This window comes from Ranitomeya imitator, chromosome 5 (assembly GCF_032444005.1).
Source record: "Ranitomeya imitator isolate aRanImi1 chromosome 5, aRanImi1.pri, whole genome shotgun sequence".
NCBI classification, from domain to species: Eukaryota; Metazoa; Chordata; class Amphibia; order Anura; family Dendrobatidae; genus Ranitomeya; species Ranitomeya imitator.
Genome location: NC_091286.1, coordinates 379,195,871 through 379,215,171, shown reverse-complemented (window position 1 = coordinate 379,215,171; position 19,301 = coordinate 379,195,871). Strand labels below are relative to the sequence as shown.

The window sequence follows — 19,301 nt, the reverse complement described above, 5'->3', positions numbered from 1 at the left end:
CACGGACGGGTCTGCTATTCAGACCCAAAGAACTCTTTTTTACCGTTTTTTACTTTTTACTACGGTCGAATGGGGCGACGGATTCTTTCATGTTCCGATCTCCTCGAACCAACAACAGGCGAGCACGGGAGTTTTACCTCTCCGTATCCTCTCCTGCGACGTGGGAAGCCACTGCCTGAGCTGATTCTAGGGGCGACGGGCCCCTTCTAGGGCACCGATCTCCCCCCTCCCTTATCAGACGAGCACTGGAGTTTCACCTTCAGTATCCTCTTCTGCAGCCAGGTCTATTGCCGGACATTCAGCCCTGTCCACCAGGTTTTACCCTCGGCTGTACAGAGGCACCTTTCCAGCGTGGCGTCCGAGCAGCCCCCACTGCATCTCCACTGAAAAAGCGGATGATGGAAGGAGGCAGACGGTTCCTCTCCACCCCCCTTTTTCAGGGATGGTGGATGGAGGCTCCCCAACCCTCTGCAGTCCCATCTACCCGGGCACAGCTCTGACCTGCAGCATCTGCCAATATTGGGGTAAGTGCTGTGAGATTTCGTTCTTTCCGGCGGTCAGAGGAGGGCTCCATAGCGGCAGGGTCTCCACAGAACTTCGCGGCCTTTTTCCCCCTCTCTGCTGGTGCGCGTCGGCCGAAGCCATAAATTTAGTCCCCGGCTTCGGCCCTGTTTAGGCCGCATCCCGGGAAGCCCCGCCCACCGCCGGCATCTTTCTAGCGGCTCCGCCCCCCTATTCAGGCGCTTCTCGTTCCAGACGAGATCTCGGCGGCCATCTTCTTCCTCCTCCATTGCCGGTCACTATTTCTTCTGGACGGGGCTGCGGCCGGCGGTTTTTCAGCGCTGAAGTCAGCGCTATTCCAGACGGGGGACTCAGAATCTGAGTAAGGTGAATCGCCCAATTTCTCCCCCTTTCCCCCGGCACGCATCCCGGCAGCATTAAGGGACTAGCTTTCCCTGTTTTTATATTTTTCAGGCCTGCAATCTCTGGTGCTCCTGCAACTACAGAGTGTATAGTACAGGGTAAGGTGTGCAGGCTTGCAAACAGAGAGCTGTGAGTTCCCAGCAACGAAAGTTAATTTTTAACCTCCGGTCTCATAACCTCATTCCCTGGTATTTGTTACTCTGCCCAGTAGTCGCTGGGCCCATAGGTGCATCCCCAGCTTTCCATGCCTTTTTAATAAACCCAGGACTAGCATTCCCTGGTTTTAAGGGTCCCCTAGTTTTAAAAGGGTCACATCCCCAGCATTCTCTGCTCTGCCAGAAGCCGGTCACCTTTTCCTTAGTACTTAATCAGGCCAGTATGCCCTGGTCTTAAAGGCTCATGGCCAGTATGCCCTGGTCTTAAAGGCACATGGCAAGTATGCCCTCGTCTTAAAGGCACATGACCAGCTTTCCTGGTCTTAAAGGCGCATGACCAGCATTCCTGTTCTTAAAGGCACATGACCAGCTTGCTGGTCTAAAAGGTACATGTCCAGCATTCCTCTCATAACCAGTATTCCTGGTCTTAAAGGCACGTGACCAGCATGTCGTGGTCTTAAAGACACGTGACCAGTATACCCTGATTTTAAAGGCACATGACCAGTATGCCCTGGTCTTAAAGGCACGTGACCAGTATTTCCTGATCTTAAAGGCACATGACCAGTATGCCCTGGTCTTAAAGGCACGTGCCCAGTATCCCCTGGCCTTAAACGCAATAACCAGTATGCCCTGGTCTTAAAGGCACATGACTAGTACGTCCTGGTTTTCAAGGCACATGACCAGTATGCCCTGGTCTTAAAGGCACGTGACCAGTATCCCCTGGTCTTAAAGGCACATGACTAGTACGTCCTGGTTCTTAAGGGCTCATGACCAGTAGGCCCTGGTCCTTGAAGGCACTTGTTCAGCATGCCCTGCTTTTAAAGGCACATGAACAGTATGTCATCTTACTAAAGGCACAAGACCAGTATCCCGTGGTCTTAAAGGCACATGACCAGTAACCCCTAGTCTTAAAGGCGCATGACCAGTATTTACTGGTCTTAAGGGCACATCATCTATCCTAAGCTGGTCACCCTAACTGAGCTCTGGAGCACTCAACATGCTCCCTCTCCTACAATGGGAGCCGTCGGCCAGCAGGGGCCGCAAGTATTCTAGAAAAACGTACAGGTTCTAGAAAATCTCCATCAACAAATTGACGGGTGATGCACTGGACAGAAACCTCTAAGTAGGATGCCATACCTGGTCGGAATTTCATGGGCGACGGGTCCCTTAAAGGGCTCCGATTTCCCCCCACACCTTCAACGGACGAGCACACGGAGTGTCGCCTCCATGTATCTTCTTCTGCTCCCAGGCCTATCGCCAGACAACCTGCCCTGTCCACTCGGAAACCTCAATTCTGGGGATGTACGGAGGCACACATTTGTGGCGTCCCAACAGGGAGGGTTTTCCCCCCTTTGTATCAGATGCAAGAAAGCGGACGATTCCTCTCCACGTCCCTGTTAAGAAGATGGTGGATCGAGGTTTTTCCTTATTTTCTTCTCTGCTCGACGATGGCAGAGACCTGCTGGTTACAGTCCCGCATTCTGCCATTTGGCAGACTAACCGGGCAGAATTTCTTGTGGTATTCCTACCAGTATCCTGGCCGGTGTATCGTCAATTAAGATACCACAGACGGTCGGATAGCAAATCTAGTTCGTTCCGTCTTGTGGTTTCGGGTTCAGCGCTCTACCCTTCCTTAGCCGCCTCATGGGTTGCTTGACCAAGGGGAGGGAATGAAAGTCTCCGGGTCACAGACCTTAACTACTTCGTTCCACAGTATAGCTGGCCAATCAAATCTTCTGAGCGGGAGACTAGCAAGGGATCGTATCTCTTCTTCAGACTCAACCAGCAGTGGAAGCATTGTCCAGGACAGTCTAGATCTAAGGGATCTTGGTTCCAAAATGGAGGGAATGAAAAGTATCACCTTCCTGGACCTCAAACTTCTAACAACCTTTGACAAGGCCCTTTCTTTTTTCGGATGGAGTTCCTCCGCTCAGCCATTACTTCACAGTAAAAGGTGTTTTTTTTCGGGCGTCCATCGACTTTCGGGATTCTTACCCTCACATGCCTATTTCTCCTCTCTACATTAATCTCTTCGCCTTTCCATTCGCGTACAGCATTTTCACGACCTGGCCCTTCGGCCCGGCTACCACACCAGAGTGGTCGCAAGGGTCATGACGGCTGTCATGTGCTTCTTGCACCTTAGAAGCATGGTCGTCCTGCCCTATTTGGTCGACTTTGTAGCCGCTCTCCTAGGACTACGCTGAGTCGTCTATATCACTTGCAATTACCTTTCTACTGGGCTAGCAGCTAAACTTAGACAAGTTTTTTTCCTTCATTCCCAGCCCAGCAGATCCTCTTTGAGGATGATCCTGCCCAAGTAGGATGGTTATTCTCTCTCGAGTCTAGGTCGTGGCCCTTCTACAGGGAGCTTGCGCACTTGATCTTTCATTCCCTCGGTTCATTCAATTCGCTAGGAGGGTTCTGAGGGAAAGGACGTCAACGGAAGCAGTTTTCTTCGCTGCGCTCGTTTTCTGCAAGTCAATCAGGCTCTCAAAGGGTAGTCTCTGAGCTCCTTCCTCTTCCAGAGCCTTCTCCTGGCCCAATGGCTATTAGGAAATACCATTGCCAGTTTTCTTCTCCCGATCATCTCTCTGTAGATCCGAACGGTACGGCTATTCCTTTAGCAGGTCCTCTGCCTTCTGGCGGGTCTTCATTTGGATAATGCCACGGCTGTGCCACAAGTTAACCATCTAGCAAGTACTCAGTCAAGCGCTATGACTAAGGTACCTCGCACTCTCTGATGGGCCGAGATCTATCTTCGGTGATCCCAATAGTTCATTCCCTGGAGTAGAACACTGGGCGGCAGACATATTCAGCCGTCCGGGTTTCTCCTCAAGTGAGTGGGAACTTCACTCGGAAGTCTTCCATCGGACCTGCCTTCACTGGAGTACTCCAGAGGTAGTTCGGATGGCGTCCAAGCCGAACGCCAATGTACTCCAGTTCATGGTTTGGCCTCGCGATCCAAGTCCATCGCAGTGCATGCTGTGTTCTTCCATGGTACCAATTTCCATAACCCCTCTTCCACTACGTCTGAAATCTTTTCGGAAGCGGGAAGGGCCCCAGTGATCCCGGGAGACCCGCACTGACCATGTCAGGTTTTTTCTCGCTTACGGTACTAGTATTTTTCCGTCTTATTGCGACTAGCTGGAAATATGGTTTTTCTCGCAGGGAGCCTTAACCTGTAGTTCTTCCCTACCGCGTACCGTTAAATCTGTGGGACCTTAATGGTTCTGGGCTTCTTACAGTGAACTCCTTTTTTGATCCGGATAGACTTTTCTATCAGGGAGGGTCTCTCCCCTTCTTTCTCTGCGTTCTTGTCCTCCTGATGAGTCTTCAGATCTCGACGCTCTGTTCTTTATCTTTTTTCCTTATTACCATCAAGGCAAGGTTGCCCTCTAGCCATCCCCTTCCCTCGTGGCCAAGGGGTATTATATTCCCACTGTTGCAGGGGCATCGTCCTCTCATCTCCTTCGGCTCTAGTCCACAAAGCGGAATGGGTTCTCCATAATCTGGAAGAAGCGAGTGCTCCGAGTGGGTACGTATCGAGGACGACGTCCTTCCAAAGGTTGGACACTTTACTCGGATTTTTCGATGGTAAGTAGGCTTCCTGACGTTCGCAGGAAGGGTTTAGCCGTTTTCTTTGGCCATGTTAGCCTGGTGGATTCTTTTCTCCATCCAGGGGTCCTTCCGTGCTAGATGTCAGCCTATCTCCCTGTCTGTGGGCTCTAGGCGCCAGACGTCGACAAGCACGACCGCAAGCTTGCGAATTCCTCCAGGTCGCATGCATTCTTGAAGCACTATAATTCACTCACTTCCACAGATGTGAGTCTGGGCAGGCGGACTTTGCAGGCCGTGGTGGCGCACTTGTAAGTAGCGGCTACACGGCCTAAGGTGATGTTGTCCCCACCCAGGGACTGCTTTGGGACGTCCCATGGTCTGTGTCCCCCAATGAGGCGAAGGAGAAATAGGGATTTTTGTGTACTCACCGTAAAATCCTTTTCTCCGAGCCATTCATTGGGGGACACAGCTCCCACCCTGTTATTAGCTTATGCTTTGTTTTTATCTTTTGATATGTTATACATATATATATATATATATATATATATATATATATATATATATATATATATATATATATATATATATATATATATATATATATATATATATATATATGTGACATGCTTTACGCTTAGATGTCGTTATTGATCTCCTACTGCTTTTGCACCGAACTGGTTAGCTGGGAGCCAGCAGGAGGGTGTATACTGCAGGGGAGGAGCTAACTTTTTTTGTATTACTTAGTGTCAGCCTCCTGGTGGCAGCAGCATACACCCATGGTCTGTGTCCCCCAATGAATGGCTCGGAGAAAAGGATTACGGACGCGGCGATACTAAATATGTGTACTTTTATTGTTTTGTTTTTTTTTAGATAAAGTAATATATTTATGGGAATAATATATATATTTTTTTCTTCTTTAGGAATTTTTTTTTTTTTACTCTTTCACTTTGTCCAAGGGGGGGACATCACAGATCACTGATCTGACAGTGTGCACAGCACTCTGTCAGATCGGTGATCTGACAAACAGCTGGGCAGGATTAGAGCTGCAGCTGCAGCTTGCTCCTGACCCGGAAGTGCTCCCTGCAGGACCTGGATGCAGCCCCGCGGCCATTTTGGATCCGGGGACTGCAGGGAGAAGACGCTCGGTACACGGTGAGTACATCACCGTGTACTGATCGTCTCAGGGAAGCCCGCAGGGAGCCCCCTCGCTGCGCGATGCTTCCCTGCACCGCTGGCATACTGCGATCATGTTTGATCGCGGTGTGCCGGGGGTTAATGTGCCAGGAGCGGTCCGTGACCGCTCCTAGCACATAGTGCCGGATGTCAGCTGCGATAGGCAGCTGACACCCGGCCGCGATCGGCCGTGCTCCCCCCGTGAGCGCAGCCGATCGCTATGACGTACTATCCCATCGGTGGGAATTAAGGCCCACCCCGACTCGACGGGATAGTACGTCATATGGGATTAAGGGGTTAAAAATATGAAAAAAAAAAAAAAAGTTAATCACCCCCTTTTCGCCCCATTCAAAATAAATAACAATAAAAAAATTAAACCTACACATATTTGGTATCGCCGCTTTCAGAATTGCCCGATCTATAAATAAAAAAAAAAAAAGGATTATTCTGATCACTAAACGACGTAGCAAGAAAAAAAAAATCAAAACACCAGAATTACGTTATTTTGGTTGCCATGACATTGCATTAAAATGCAATAACTGGTGATCAAAAGAAAGTATCTGCACCAAAATGGTATAATTAAAAACATCAGCTCGGCACGCAAAAAATAAGTCCTCACCCAACCCCAGGTCACGAAAAATGGAGACGCTACGGGTATTGGAAAATGGCGCATTTTTTTAAATCAAACTTTGGAATTTTTTTTCACCACTTAGATAAAAAAGAACCTAGTCATGTTTCGTGTCTATGAACTCATAATGACCTGGAGACTCATAATGGTAGGCAGTTTTAGAATTAAGTGAATCTAGCAAAAAAGCCAAAGAAAAACCAGCGTGGGATTGCACTTTTTTGCAGTTTCACCACACTTGAATTTCTTTCCCGTTTTCGAGTATGTGACATGCTAAAACCAATGGTGTCGTTCAAAAGTACAACTAGTCTCTCAAAAATAAGCCCTCACATGGCCATATTGACGGAAAAATAAAAAAAGTTATGGCTTTGGCAAGAAGGGGAGCGAAAAACGCAAAACCGATAAAGCTCCGGTAATGAAGTTGAATGTAGTTTTGAGGACTTGAGGGATGCAGTTTTTAGAATGGTATCACTCTTGCTTATTTTCTGTCATATAGGATTCCCCCAAAGTCACTTTAAATATGATAGGGTCCCTTAAAAAATGGTTTTGTAAATTTAGTTGAAAAAATAAGAAATTATTGATTAACTTTTAACCCTTCTAACTTCCTAACAAAAATAAATAGTTTCAAAAATTTTGCAGATGTAAAGTAGACATGAAAAATTTTGTTCACTGTTTTGTGACATAACTGTCTGATTTAAGGTCATAAGAAGTTCAATTTTGAAAATTGTGACATTGCTAAATTTCTGATATTTTCACAAAAAAACGTAAGTCGTATCGAACAAATGTTACCACTGTTTTCAAGTGAACAATATGTCACGAGAAAACAGTCTCAGAATCAGTGGGATCAGTTGAAGCGTTCTAGAGTTATTATTGCATAGAATGACACTGGTAGATGTGTAAAGAAAAAAAAAAGTGGCTTGTGATTAACGTACAAAGTGGCATGGTCCTTAAGGGGTTAAAATGAACTTTGTTCTTGGGACAACCTCTTTAAGGGAATTTCCTGTATTTGCCAGGCAATCCCCGCATGTTTTGTGGCTGTTTAACAGCTGTGAAACATGCGGCCAAAGGGACTCGAGCATGTCACCTGAGCACCCACGTTACTCAGTACATACCTGAGCAGCCTAGGCAAATGCAAGTAATCATAACAAGCACTTGCGCTCGTCATTAGTTACATACACTCCCCAGTGTTCACCTCTGCCTTGATAGTGTTTATTGGCTACAGCACTGACAGCAATACTACTATGCATATGATCGTTGCAGCCAGTCACTGTGCCACTAATCTCAGGCATTTACTGCAGCAGCGAAGTGCTCTGTAGTTGTGATGTCACCTCTACTGTTGGTAAGCAAAGATCAGAAGAGAGGTAGTGCTTAATGAGATCAAATAACAAGTCCTTTTATTTTACCCCAATGTAAGGCCATTAAATAAAAAAAGTAGCGTGTGCCTTAAAAAAAGTTAAGCCTCCTTTTTTTGTAAAGAACCTATGGAAATTGGTTTAATGTACAATATTGTTGGTTTGCAGTTTTGAAGACGATCGAGAATCTTGGTGTAAGTTACGTGAAGGGTTCACCAGAATACAATGCAAAGCTAGAGGCTGAACTAAGAAAGCTTAAGTTTTCCTACTCTGTAAGTATGAGTGTCCACTTATACTCAGAATCCCCTCTACATTATTATACATATGAATCTATCGTTATGTATTTTAATAAGCGTTTTCTATATTTCATATCTGCAGGCCTCAAAGGATGAAATGAATGATAAAGTATACGATGAGCGAAGGAAAGATCACATCTCTCACTTTATATTGCGTCTTGCATACTGCCAGTCGTAAGTGAATAATTTATTTCCAGTACTAATGAGTATTACCATTTGAAACAATTTTCTTATGTTTGCAATTTTTTAAAATGAATTTCCTGAAGGATCTGTAAAAGGGGTACACACGTTATTTGTTTTACTCACTTATATAGCGCCATTAATTCCTCAGCGCTCTACCAACATTATTATCACTGTTCCCATTGGGGCTCACAATATAGATCCCACTATTAGTATGGTTTTTGAGTGTGGGAGGAAACCGATGGAAACCCACATAAACGTACATACTGCTTGTGGAACGTCCTCTTTGACCGTCCTGGCCAAAATGTCCCATGAAGCCCAAATAGGGTAGAAGACAATCACGTGGAGGTAACGGTCAGTAGACTTTCTGCAGTATTGCCATCAACCTGCCCTATCTCTACTTATTCTGCTTTTCTGTCACTGAAATAGTCTTCGTAATACTCAAAATATTTCTACTCCCAGATTCTTCAAATAAGCTACTTCAGGGCTGCTGTTAGACAAATATAGGAGTAAAGTATATAGAATACACATGGTATTGTACATTGTAATGGCATCTGGCTCTAGTGGACCATACCCTGTGTATAGCACTGTCCTGAAATTGTCTTATTGCAGCCCTGAAGACATTACTTAGTAAGGATGGGGATGTTGAAAAACGTTGGGAACAAGACTGGACAATAGGGAACAGGTTTATAGTAACACTATGGACCGCTGGTCAGTTTTGTGTCCATTCCTGTTTGCTAGTCCTTTTTATTGGGCTTGCATAAGAACTTTGGCCAATATCAATAGAACCAGAATAAATTCTCCAACGCCCCCCTCTCCTCCCCATGATCGCTGCAGATGGATGTGCTCCATTGTGGAGCAGAGCTGCGCTGCTCTGTCATCTGTACAGTAACTGGCTGTGGCCACTACACATCCAGCCCTTTGGATTTAGAGGATGGATGCAGTACCTGGCCACGGTGACTATGCAGGTGACAGAACTGAGCAGCTCCGCAACTGAACACATCTGGCTGCTGGGTACAATAGATCAGATTAGCAGGGTTGCCAGGTATCGCACGCCAACTGTTCAAATATTGATCAGCTATCCTAAGGGTAGGCTATAAATATGAAAATCTCAGACAATCCCCCTTTAACCCTGAGTGGTGCCTTACATGAATTAAGCTTCAAACTCATTAACCCCTTACTGACATGGCTATTTAAAATTTTTACACTTTTGTTTTTTCCTTTCGTTCTTCCAAAAGTCATAACTTTTTTTATTTTTCTGTTGATATAGCCATATGAGGTTTTTTTTTTTTTAAGTTGTAGTTTTGAATGACACTCATTTTATCATGTGATGTGCTGAAAAGCAGAAAAAAATTCTAAGTGTGGGGAAATTGCAAAAAAAAGTGCAATTCCACAATTGTTTGGGTGTTATTTACAGCGTTCACTATATGGTAAGAATTACCCGGCAAATGTCACCATTTTCCGAGATCCATAACGTTCTCAATTGTCTGTCGATGGAGCTGTGTGAGGGCTTGCTCTTAGCGCCATGAACTGCCTTTATCAATTTAAATTTTGGGGGTAGACCAGTTTTATTGCAGAAAAAAAATGCAATAGAAGGGCAGTGTTATGTCAGCCGAAGAACTGACTTCTGAATGCTGACGTTTTCTTTCTCATTACACAGATTACCAATTTGGTTAATTTGATTTTATATTTTAATCTGACTTTTATAGACTTGGTGATGCCAAATATTCCTGTTTTTTAATTTTTCTATTTCTTTTATTTTAGGTTAGGAGTAGGGGGTGACCTGCCTTCATTTGATCTCTTGCACTATATACTTCAGTACTTTTAGCATTTCCAAATTTACCAGATTTTAACTCGACAAAGCTTTTTTTTTTAAAGTTTTTATCACATGTCTGATACGTTTTGAACTTATATATAAAAATATCGACCTAAATTTACCATTATCATAAAATGATTGCCATAAAAACAATCTCAGAATCACTGGGAAATGTTGAAAGATTCCAAGGTTATTGGCACATTAAATGACACTGGTCAAAATGGTAAAATTTGGTCTGATAGATCTGCTGCTAAACACTTTGTGCTAGATACCTCAGGAGACGTGTTTAGAGGTCTTGTGTTGCTCTGGCCTAGATTAGTTAGGGGCATACACAATATTAGGAATGGGGTTTTAATGTTGTGGTATTGATCTATATGTGCTTTTACTAATAATTTTTTACAGTGTTGTACAACAACTTATGAATTTGCATTTCTCACATATAGGGAAATGAGGGCTGAAATGATTTCATACAATTTTCAGCTTCTGTTCCTACAGGGGGAAATATGACCATAATTGTGTGTGTGGCATTACTTAATGCAGCCAGCAGGTGGCTCTTCTGTACATGCTGTCAGTGGGCTGTGACATGTGTATACACATAAGTGTTTCTGGGTCCAGCATAATACCAAATAAACCAATATTTTCTGAAGATCAGTTACAGTGTGACATGAGAGGGAAAACGAAGTGATGTTAATTAGGCATGGTCATCGGCAATAGGCTAGCCAGGATTTCACAAACTGTCCTCATTGTGGGGTTTCCTGTCAGAAAAGAGTATAACACCAATGGTGAGAGAGAACCTCTTGTAAGAAGGGATCCTGGAGGTAAAAATAGCTCATCGATTAAAGGGGTCAGAGGAAGATGTCAAGAATTGTTCCGGATCAAACCTTTACCTGGTCAGATGATTCCACACAGCTTGGTGTTCTCATGCTGACAAAGGGTTAAATCTCAAATAAGGCAGCACACTAGCGCCAACACCTGCAAACATGAAAATTGAATTGCATTACTGCACTAGAAATATGAAAAATTGAGAAAGTTTAGCGCATAAATTGGCCATTTTATGTGTACCCTGTAGCCACGATAAGGCATTTTTTGTATACAAGGTCCTAGCAATGCCATTCCTCTCTTAGAATACAGTCTTCATCTGAATGGGAACCTAATGTGAGTCCTCTCTTTGACTAAAATCTCTTGCTCTGTGAAGGGGTAGTGGTCCTGCTGTGATTAAAAACACCTATGGCTAAAAGGACGAGTGCTCAGTCAGAAGGCTAATGAATACAAGTTTTTGAAATTGGCCTTCTGACTGAGCACTCCTCCTTTTAGCCATAGGTGTTTTTCACAGCAGGACCACTACCCCTCCACAGAGCAAAAGATTTTAGTCAGAGAGGACTCACATTAGGTTCCCATGCAGATGAAGACTGTATTCTCAGAGAGGTAAGGTATTAGGTCCTTGTATACGAGAAATGCCTTATTGTGGCTACAAGGTACACATAAATTGGCCAATTTGTGCGCTAAACTTTCTCAATTTTTCATATTTCTAGTGCCGTAATGCAATTCAATTTTCATGTTTGCAGGTTTTGGCGCTACAGTGTGCTGCCTTATTTATTTGACTTTATATGAGTTGGTGTCTCTAGGTTCAGCACCTGTTCACACTTAGTCTGTTTTTTGAAAAGGGTTAAATCTGTGCATGTACCCTTCCTGTCACATTAGCAGTTTAGGTTGGTGGTGGAGTTAAAAATGCTTTTTTTTTTTTTTTTTGAGACTGTGGGTCCTCCTGTACTTATGGCTGTACAGTAGTGCTCATCTGTGCATTGTGGCCAACCAAGTACATTCCTTCATGGCAGCTGTTCACTCTATGGTAGAAGGACACTGATAGCAAGTAGATGCCCCATGTCACATGTTCTTAGTCATGGACTCGTTCTAGGAACACGAGTGTTGTTTTTCTTGCTTCCTTGGTCTTCACATGGTGCTGCATATGGGGGTGTCATTCTGCCCATGGGGAGGCTATGGGGGTGCCATTGTGCACATGGGGTGTCATGCTGCACATGGGGAGGCTATGGGGGCCTCGTGCAGTGTATATAGTGAGGCTGTGTAGGGCTCATGCCGCATATGAGGGGCTGTTGCTTGGCTCATATGCTATATAAGGGGATGTCGGCATACTTAATTCTGCTCAATATTAAAGAGAACCTGTCAGCAGGATTGTGCACAATAACCTCCACACAGTGTCAGGTAGGCACCGTTATCCTGAATAAAATGATACCTGGGTTGATGAAATTCATCTTGTGGTTGTTTTTTAAACTTTATTTTCAGTTTTGTGTTAATGATATTCTCGTGCTCTGATTTAGTATTCATTATGCCGACAGGTCACTGATCCCTCACTGACCCGCCCCCTAGTTTGCATAATGAATACCATCACGTACGTAATAGTAATAATAAAAAAATCTCTTCTGCAGGCAGATGCCGGCCGTGACACCTGTGCTGCTGCATAATCGCATGGTTAATGTGCAATTTTATCCCTTTTGCAGATTTACTTAAGCGAGGGTTTAAAAAAAATTAGTCATTTTCTAAATGGCTCCTGCGCAGTAGCAGCTATTTGTTTGTATAGAGATCCGATATCTGCTGTTGTGCAGGCGGCGCCATCTTGCTGGAGAAGAAAAAAAAAAGTCCTCCACCAAGATGGCGCCACCCGTGCCTCACAGTAGCAGCTCTCAAAGATCACCAACAACTGCTACTGCGCAGGCACAGGGCGGTGCCATCTTGCTGGAGAATTTAAAAAAAAAAAAAATTGTCCACCAAGATGGCGCCGCTGACGCCTGCGCAACAGCATCTATCTGATCTCTATACTAACCAATAGCTGCTACTGCGCGGGTGCCCCGGGCACCATTTTGAAAATGACTCTTCTTTTTTTTTTTTTTTTTTTTCCTTGCTCAAGTAAATCTGCAAAAGGGATTAAGTGCACAGTAACCATTTATGCTGCAGCTCAGGTGTCATCGCCAGCACCTGCCTGCAGAAGCATTTTTTTTCCCTTTTACCTGATACAATTAATATTAATATAATTATCAATAATATAATTATCATATATCGATATTAATATTGAGTAGAAATAATTTCGGCCTATTGGTTCGGCCCTCCACAACAGTCACGGTCACTCATGTGGCCCCTCGGAAAAATTAATTGCCCACCCCTGCAATAGAGCATCTCTGGGATGAGATTGAACATATATTATGTACCTCCGTCTAATTAGCAGCAATGGCAAGAAGCTTTCCTGTCTATATGGACAAATATTTTGGCAGAGCAATTTCATCAAATGCAATCTATGTCATGGTGAACTGTTGCAGTTTTGTAGGCCAAAAGGAAATCAACATGCTACTACGGTAGATGGGTGTCTGTAATAAAGTGGCCATGCAGTGTACATTGGTCTGAAGCTCATTTATTGACTTTGACACAGTCTCCCTTATATTGATGTAAAGTAAGTCCATTTAGTAAACCGTATTAGTAGGAGGCCCTGCGTCCAGTCCGTACCGTTTCCATTGGTCACATATGTTCTTAATGAAGTGAATTGCATTCATTCGTTATCATTGGTCCAGTCAAACTCCATACTGCAATTGTGCGGGTACGCTGCATTCACACATCTGTACACGGACTGCCCAGGACGGTACTCTAGACCAAAACTTAAAGGGACACTGTCACCTGAATTTGGAGGGAACAATCTTCAGCCATGGAGGCGGGGTTTTTGGGTGTTTGATTCACCCTTTCCTTACCCGCTGGCTGCAATATTGGATTGAAGTTCATTCTCTGTCCTCCGTAGTACATGCCTGCACCCAAAAACCCCGCCTCTATGGCTGAAGATTGTTCCCTCCAAATTCAGGTGACAGTGTCCCTTTAACAGCCTATTTGCACATTGTGGACCCTACACTGACCATGAAAGTTTTTTTTTTTAATTGATATTGAAATGTTGCACAAATGATAAATTGAAGTGTGTAAGTGTGTATATACACTGTGTTCCAAATTCTTATGCAAATTGGATTTAAGTATCATAAAGATTTGTTTTGTTTTTCAAATAAACTCATGAATGGTATTGTCTCAGGGCTCAATGGATCACTGAAATCTTAAACACATGTGATAATTAGTTTTCCAGGTGATTTTATTTAAAGGAAAACTACTTAAAAATGATGTTCCACATTATTAAGCAGGCCACAGGTTTCAAGCAATATGGGAAATAAAAAGCATCTCTCTGCTGCTGAAAAGTGTTAAATAGTGCAATGCCTTGGACAAGGTATGATAATATTACATATTTCACGAAAACTTAAGAGTCATCATCATATTGTGAAGAGATTTATGACTGAAACAGAGCACAGAGTTCATACAGATAAAGGCATAATGAGGAAGGTTTTTGCCAGACAAATTCATTGGATTAAGGGCTTGTTTCCATTTGCGAGAAACACGTCCGTGTCTCGCATGTGGAAACGAAGCTCTGGCGCCGGCACTTGGGAGCGGAGCGTGCGGCTGCATAGCAACACATGCAGCCGCACGCTCCGCTCCGGAGTGCCGGCGCCAGAGCTTCGTTTCCACATGCGAGACACGGACGTGTTTCTCGCAAATGAAAACAAGCCCTAAGAGAGCAGCTGCCAAAATACCATTACAAAGCAGCAAACAGTTATTTGAAGCTTCTGGTGCCTCTGGAGTCCCTCGAACCTCAAGGTGTAGGATCCTTCAAAGGCTTGCTGTGGTGCATAAACCTACTATTCGGTCACCCCTAAACAGTGTTCACAAGCAGAATCGGTTGCAGTGGGCCCAGACATACATGAAGACTAATTTTCAAACAGTCTTGTTTACTGATGACTGTCGAGCAACCCTGGATGGTCCAGATGGATGGAGTAGTGGATGGTTGGTGGATGGCCACCATGTCCCAACAAGGCTGCGACGTCAGGAAGGAGGTGGAGGAGTCATGCTTTGGGCCGGCATCATGGGGAAACAGCTGGTAGGGCCCTTTAAGGTTCCTGAAGGTGTGAAAATGACCTCTGCAAAATATATAAAGTTTCTGACTGACAACTTTCTTCCATGGTCAAAAAAGCAGAAACGTGCCTTCAGGAGCAAAATCATCTTCATGCATGACAATGCACCATTTCATGCTGCAAAGAATCCCTCTGAGTCATTGTCTGCTAGGGGCATAAAAGGAGATAAACTCGTGGTGTGGTGACCATCTTCATCTGACCTCAACCCTATAGAGAACCTTTGGAGTATCATCAAGCAAAAGATCTATGAGGATGGGAGGCAGTTCACATCAAAACAGCGGCTCTGGGAGGCTATTCTGACTTCATGCAGAAACTCTCCAAAAACTCACAAGTTCAAATGGATGCAAGAATTATGAAGGTGATATCAAAGAAGGATTCCTATGTTAACATGTAACTTGGCCTGTTAGGATGTTTTGGAGTTAAATAGCTTTTTTGTTCAGTGAATGTGACCTAATGCTGAAAATTCCACAAATGAGCATTTTCAGTTCGTTAAAACATATCAAATGTTTAGAAATTCTACTGTGCCTAATAATTTGGAACAGTGCATTTTGAGTTTTTATTCATTTTGGAGATCATACTGCTAACATTGGGAGGTTTCTTCAATAAAATTCGATGTATACTCTAATGGGTGATGACTTTTATTAGACTGACTGTCATTTGCACCGACCATTTAGGAAAAATGGAGAAAAATATAATTTGCATAATAATTTGGAACATGGTGTGTGTGTGTGTGTATATTAGAAAGCAACACTATTTTACAATCAATTTTACATGCTGTTGTGCAAATGGAATAGACAGCAGATGGAAATTATTGGAAATTATCAAGAGGTAGCCTGACTGCCATTAGGTACCGAAATGAGATCCTCAGTCTGCGTGAGACCATTTGCTGGTGCGGTTGGCCCTGGGTTCCTCCTAGTGCAAGAAAATGCCAGACCTCATGTGGCTGGAGTGTGTCAGCAGTTCCTGCAAGATAAAGACTATGGACTGGCCCAACCGTTCCCCAGACCTGAATCAGATTGAACACATCTGGGACATCCTGTCTCGCACCATCCACCAATGTCACGTTGCACCACAGACTGTCCAGGAGTTGGCAGATGCTTTAGTCCAGGACAGGGAGGAGATTTCTCAGGAGACCATCCCCCGCCTCATCAGAAGCATGCCCAAGCATTGTAGGGAGGTCATACAGGCACATGGAGGCCACACACACACTAGTGAGCATCATTTCCTCGTCTTGAGGCATTTCCACTGAAGTTGGATCAGCCTGTAACTTCATTTCCCACTTTGATTTTGAGCATCATTCCAACTGCAGACCTCCGTGGGATATTAGTTGTGATTTACATTGATAATTTTTATGTTTTATTGTTCTGAACACATTTCACTTTGTAATGAATATAGCTTTACAACTGGAATATTTCATTCAGTGATATCTAGGATGTGGGATTTTAGTGTTCCTTTTATTTTTTTGAGCTATGTGTATACAGTGTGTGTGTGTGTGTGTATATATGTGTGTGTATGACATCCTGATATATATATATATATATATATATTAGCTATTGAACCCGTTCTACGCCCGGGTGGCGAGCATTTATATTGGTATATGGTCTCCATCCTGGTATGTGCTGCTCCATCCTGTGTCCCCATCCTGTCATGTGCTGCACCCATCCTACGTCCCCATCCTGTCATGTGCTGCACCCATCCTGCGCCCCCATCCTGTCATGTGCTGCACCCATCCTGCGTCCCCATCCTGTCATGTGCTGCACCCATCCTGCGTCCCCATCCTGTCATGTGCTGCACCCATCCTGCGTCCCCATCCTGGTATGTGCTGCACCCATCCTGCGTCCCCATCCTGTCATGTGCTGCACCCATCCTGTGTCCCCATCCTGTCATGTGCTGCACCCATCCTGCATCCCCATTCTGGTATGTGCTGCACCCATCCTGCGTCCCGATCCTGTCATGTGCTGCACCCATCCTGCGTCCCCATCCTGGTATGTGCTGCACCCATCCTGCGTCCCCATCCTGGTATGTGCTGCAACCATCCTGTGTCTCCATCCTGGTATGTGCTGCACCCATCCTGCGTCCCCATCCTGGTATGTGCTGCACCCATCCTCCGTCCCCATCCTGCGTCCCCATCCTGGTATGTGCTGCAATCATCCTGCGTCCCCATCCTGGTATGTGCTGCAACCATCCTGCGTCCCCATCCTGGTATGTGCTGCACCCATCCTGCGTCCTCATCCTGGTATGTGCTGCAATCATCCTGCGTCCCCATCCTGGTATGTGCTGCAACCATCCTGCGTCCCCATCCTGGTATGTGCTGCACCCATCCTGCGTCCCCATCCTGGTATGTGCTGCAATCATCCTGCGTCCCCATCCTGGTATGTGCTGCAATCATCCTGCGTCCCCATCCTGGTATGTGCTGCAACCATCCTGCGTCCCCATCCTGGTATGTGCTGCACCCATCCTGCGTCCCCATCCTGGCATGTGCTGCAATCATCCTGCGTCCCCATCCTGGTATGTGCTGCACCCATCCTGCGTCCCCATCCTGCGTCCCCATCCTGGTATGTGCTGCACCCATGCTGCGTCCCCATCCTGGTATGTGCTGCACCCATCCTGCGTCCCCATCCTGGTATGTGCTGCAATCATCCTGCGTCCCCATCCTGGTATGTGCTGCAATCATCCTGCGTCCCCATCCTGGTATGTGCTGCAATTATCCTGCGTCCCCATCCTGGTATGTGCTGCAACCATCCTGCGTCCCCATCCTGGTATGTGCTGCACCCATCCTGCGTCCCCATCCTGGCATGTGCTGCAATCATCCTGCGTCCCCATCCTGGTATGTGCTGCACCCATCCTGCGTCCCCATCCTGGTATGTGCTGCACCCATGCTGCGTCCCCATCCTGGTATGTGCTGCACCCATCCTGCGTCCCCATCCTGGTATGTGCTGCAATCATCCTGCGTCCCCATCCTGGTATGTGCTGCAATCATCCTGCGTCCCCATCCTGCGTCCCCATCCTGGTATGTGCTGCAATCATCCTGCGTCCCCATCCTGGTATGTGCTGCAACCATCCTGGGTCCCCATCCTGCGTCCCCATCCTGGTATGTGCTGCAATCATCCTGCGTCCCCATCCTGGTATGTGCTGCAATCATCCTGCGTCCCCATCCTGGTATGTGCTGCAATCATCCTGCGTCCCCATCCTGGTATGTGCTGCAATCATCCTGCGTCCCCATCCTGGTATGTGCTGCAATCATCCTGCGTCCCCATCCTGGTATGTGCTGCAATCATCCTGCGTCCCCATCCTGGTATGTGCTGTAACCATCCTGCGTCCCCATCCTGGTATGTGCTGCAATCATCCTGCGTCCCCATCCTGGTATGTGCTGTAACCATCCTGCGTCCCCATCCTGGTATGTGCTGCAACCATCCGGGGGCCTGAGCAGGCGGGGACACCGGCGCGCTGTGGGGGTCAGGTGCCGGTATCGCCGCCAGCTCAGGCCCCCCAGCACTTCCTATGCTCACCTGTCTGTCCCGTTCCAGCGCTGCGCGCCGCCATCTTCCCGGTCTCCTGGCTGTGACCGTTCAGTCAGAGGGCGGCGCCGGCGCGCATTAAGCGCGTCATCGCGCCCTCTGAACTGAAGGTCACAGACCGAAGACCGGGAAGATGGCGGCGCTCAGCGGTGGAACGGAGGACAGGTGAATATGGCCGATACTCACCCTCCTGGCGGTCCCTGCTTCTCTGTTGGAGATCGCGGTGTGCGTTCAATGTGAACGCATACCGCGATCTCCCGGGAGCGTCACTCTGTGAGGCCCAGATTGCGCCGGCGCTTGCGCCTGCGCAGTCTATAAAGGCTTCGGACAGAGTGACGCTCCCAGCGTTATATATATATATATATATATATATATATATATATATATATATATATATATATATATATATATATATATATATATATATATATATATTGTCTAAGGGGTACTTCCGTCTGTCCTTCTGTCACGGATATTCATTGGTCCTGGCCTCTGTCTATCATGGGAATCAGCGACGGGCACAGTCCGGAAGAAAATGACCGCTCTACTCCCCGCAGTCAGTGGCCGGCGCCCGCTCCCTGCAGTCACTGTCCCCGGCGCTCCGCTCCCCGCACTGTGTCCCTGGCGCTCCTCTCCCCGCACGCTCCATACTCCCCTCCGGTCACCGCTAACACAGGGTTAATGCCGGCGGTAACGCA

General features: G+C 45.9%; 1 protein-coding gene across 3 annotated transcripts in view; it reads left to right on the top strand.

Moving 5' to 3' along the window:
* The window catches only part of PRIM2 (DNA primase subunit 2), a 339,774-nt gene that overhangs the window by 19,779 nt on the left and 300,694 nt on the right, over positions 1–19,301 (top strand). For all 3 annotated transcript variants that reach the window (XM_069726719.1, XM_069726718.1, XM_069726721.1), the window contains exons 3-4: positions 7,956–8,059; positions 8,166–8,257. In XM_069726719.1, the coding sequence (XP_069582820.1) occupies positions 7,956–8,059; positions 8,166–8,257 (196 nt within the window). The remainder of the gene's footprint in view (positions 1–7,955; positions 8,060–8,165; positions 8,258–19,301) is intronic.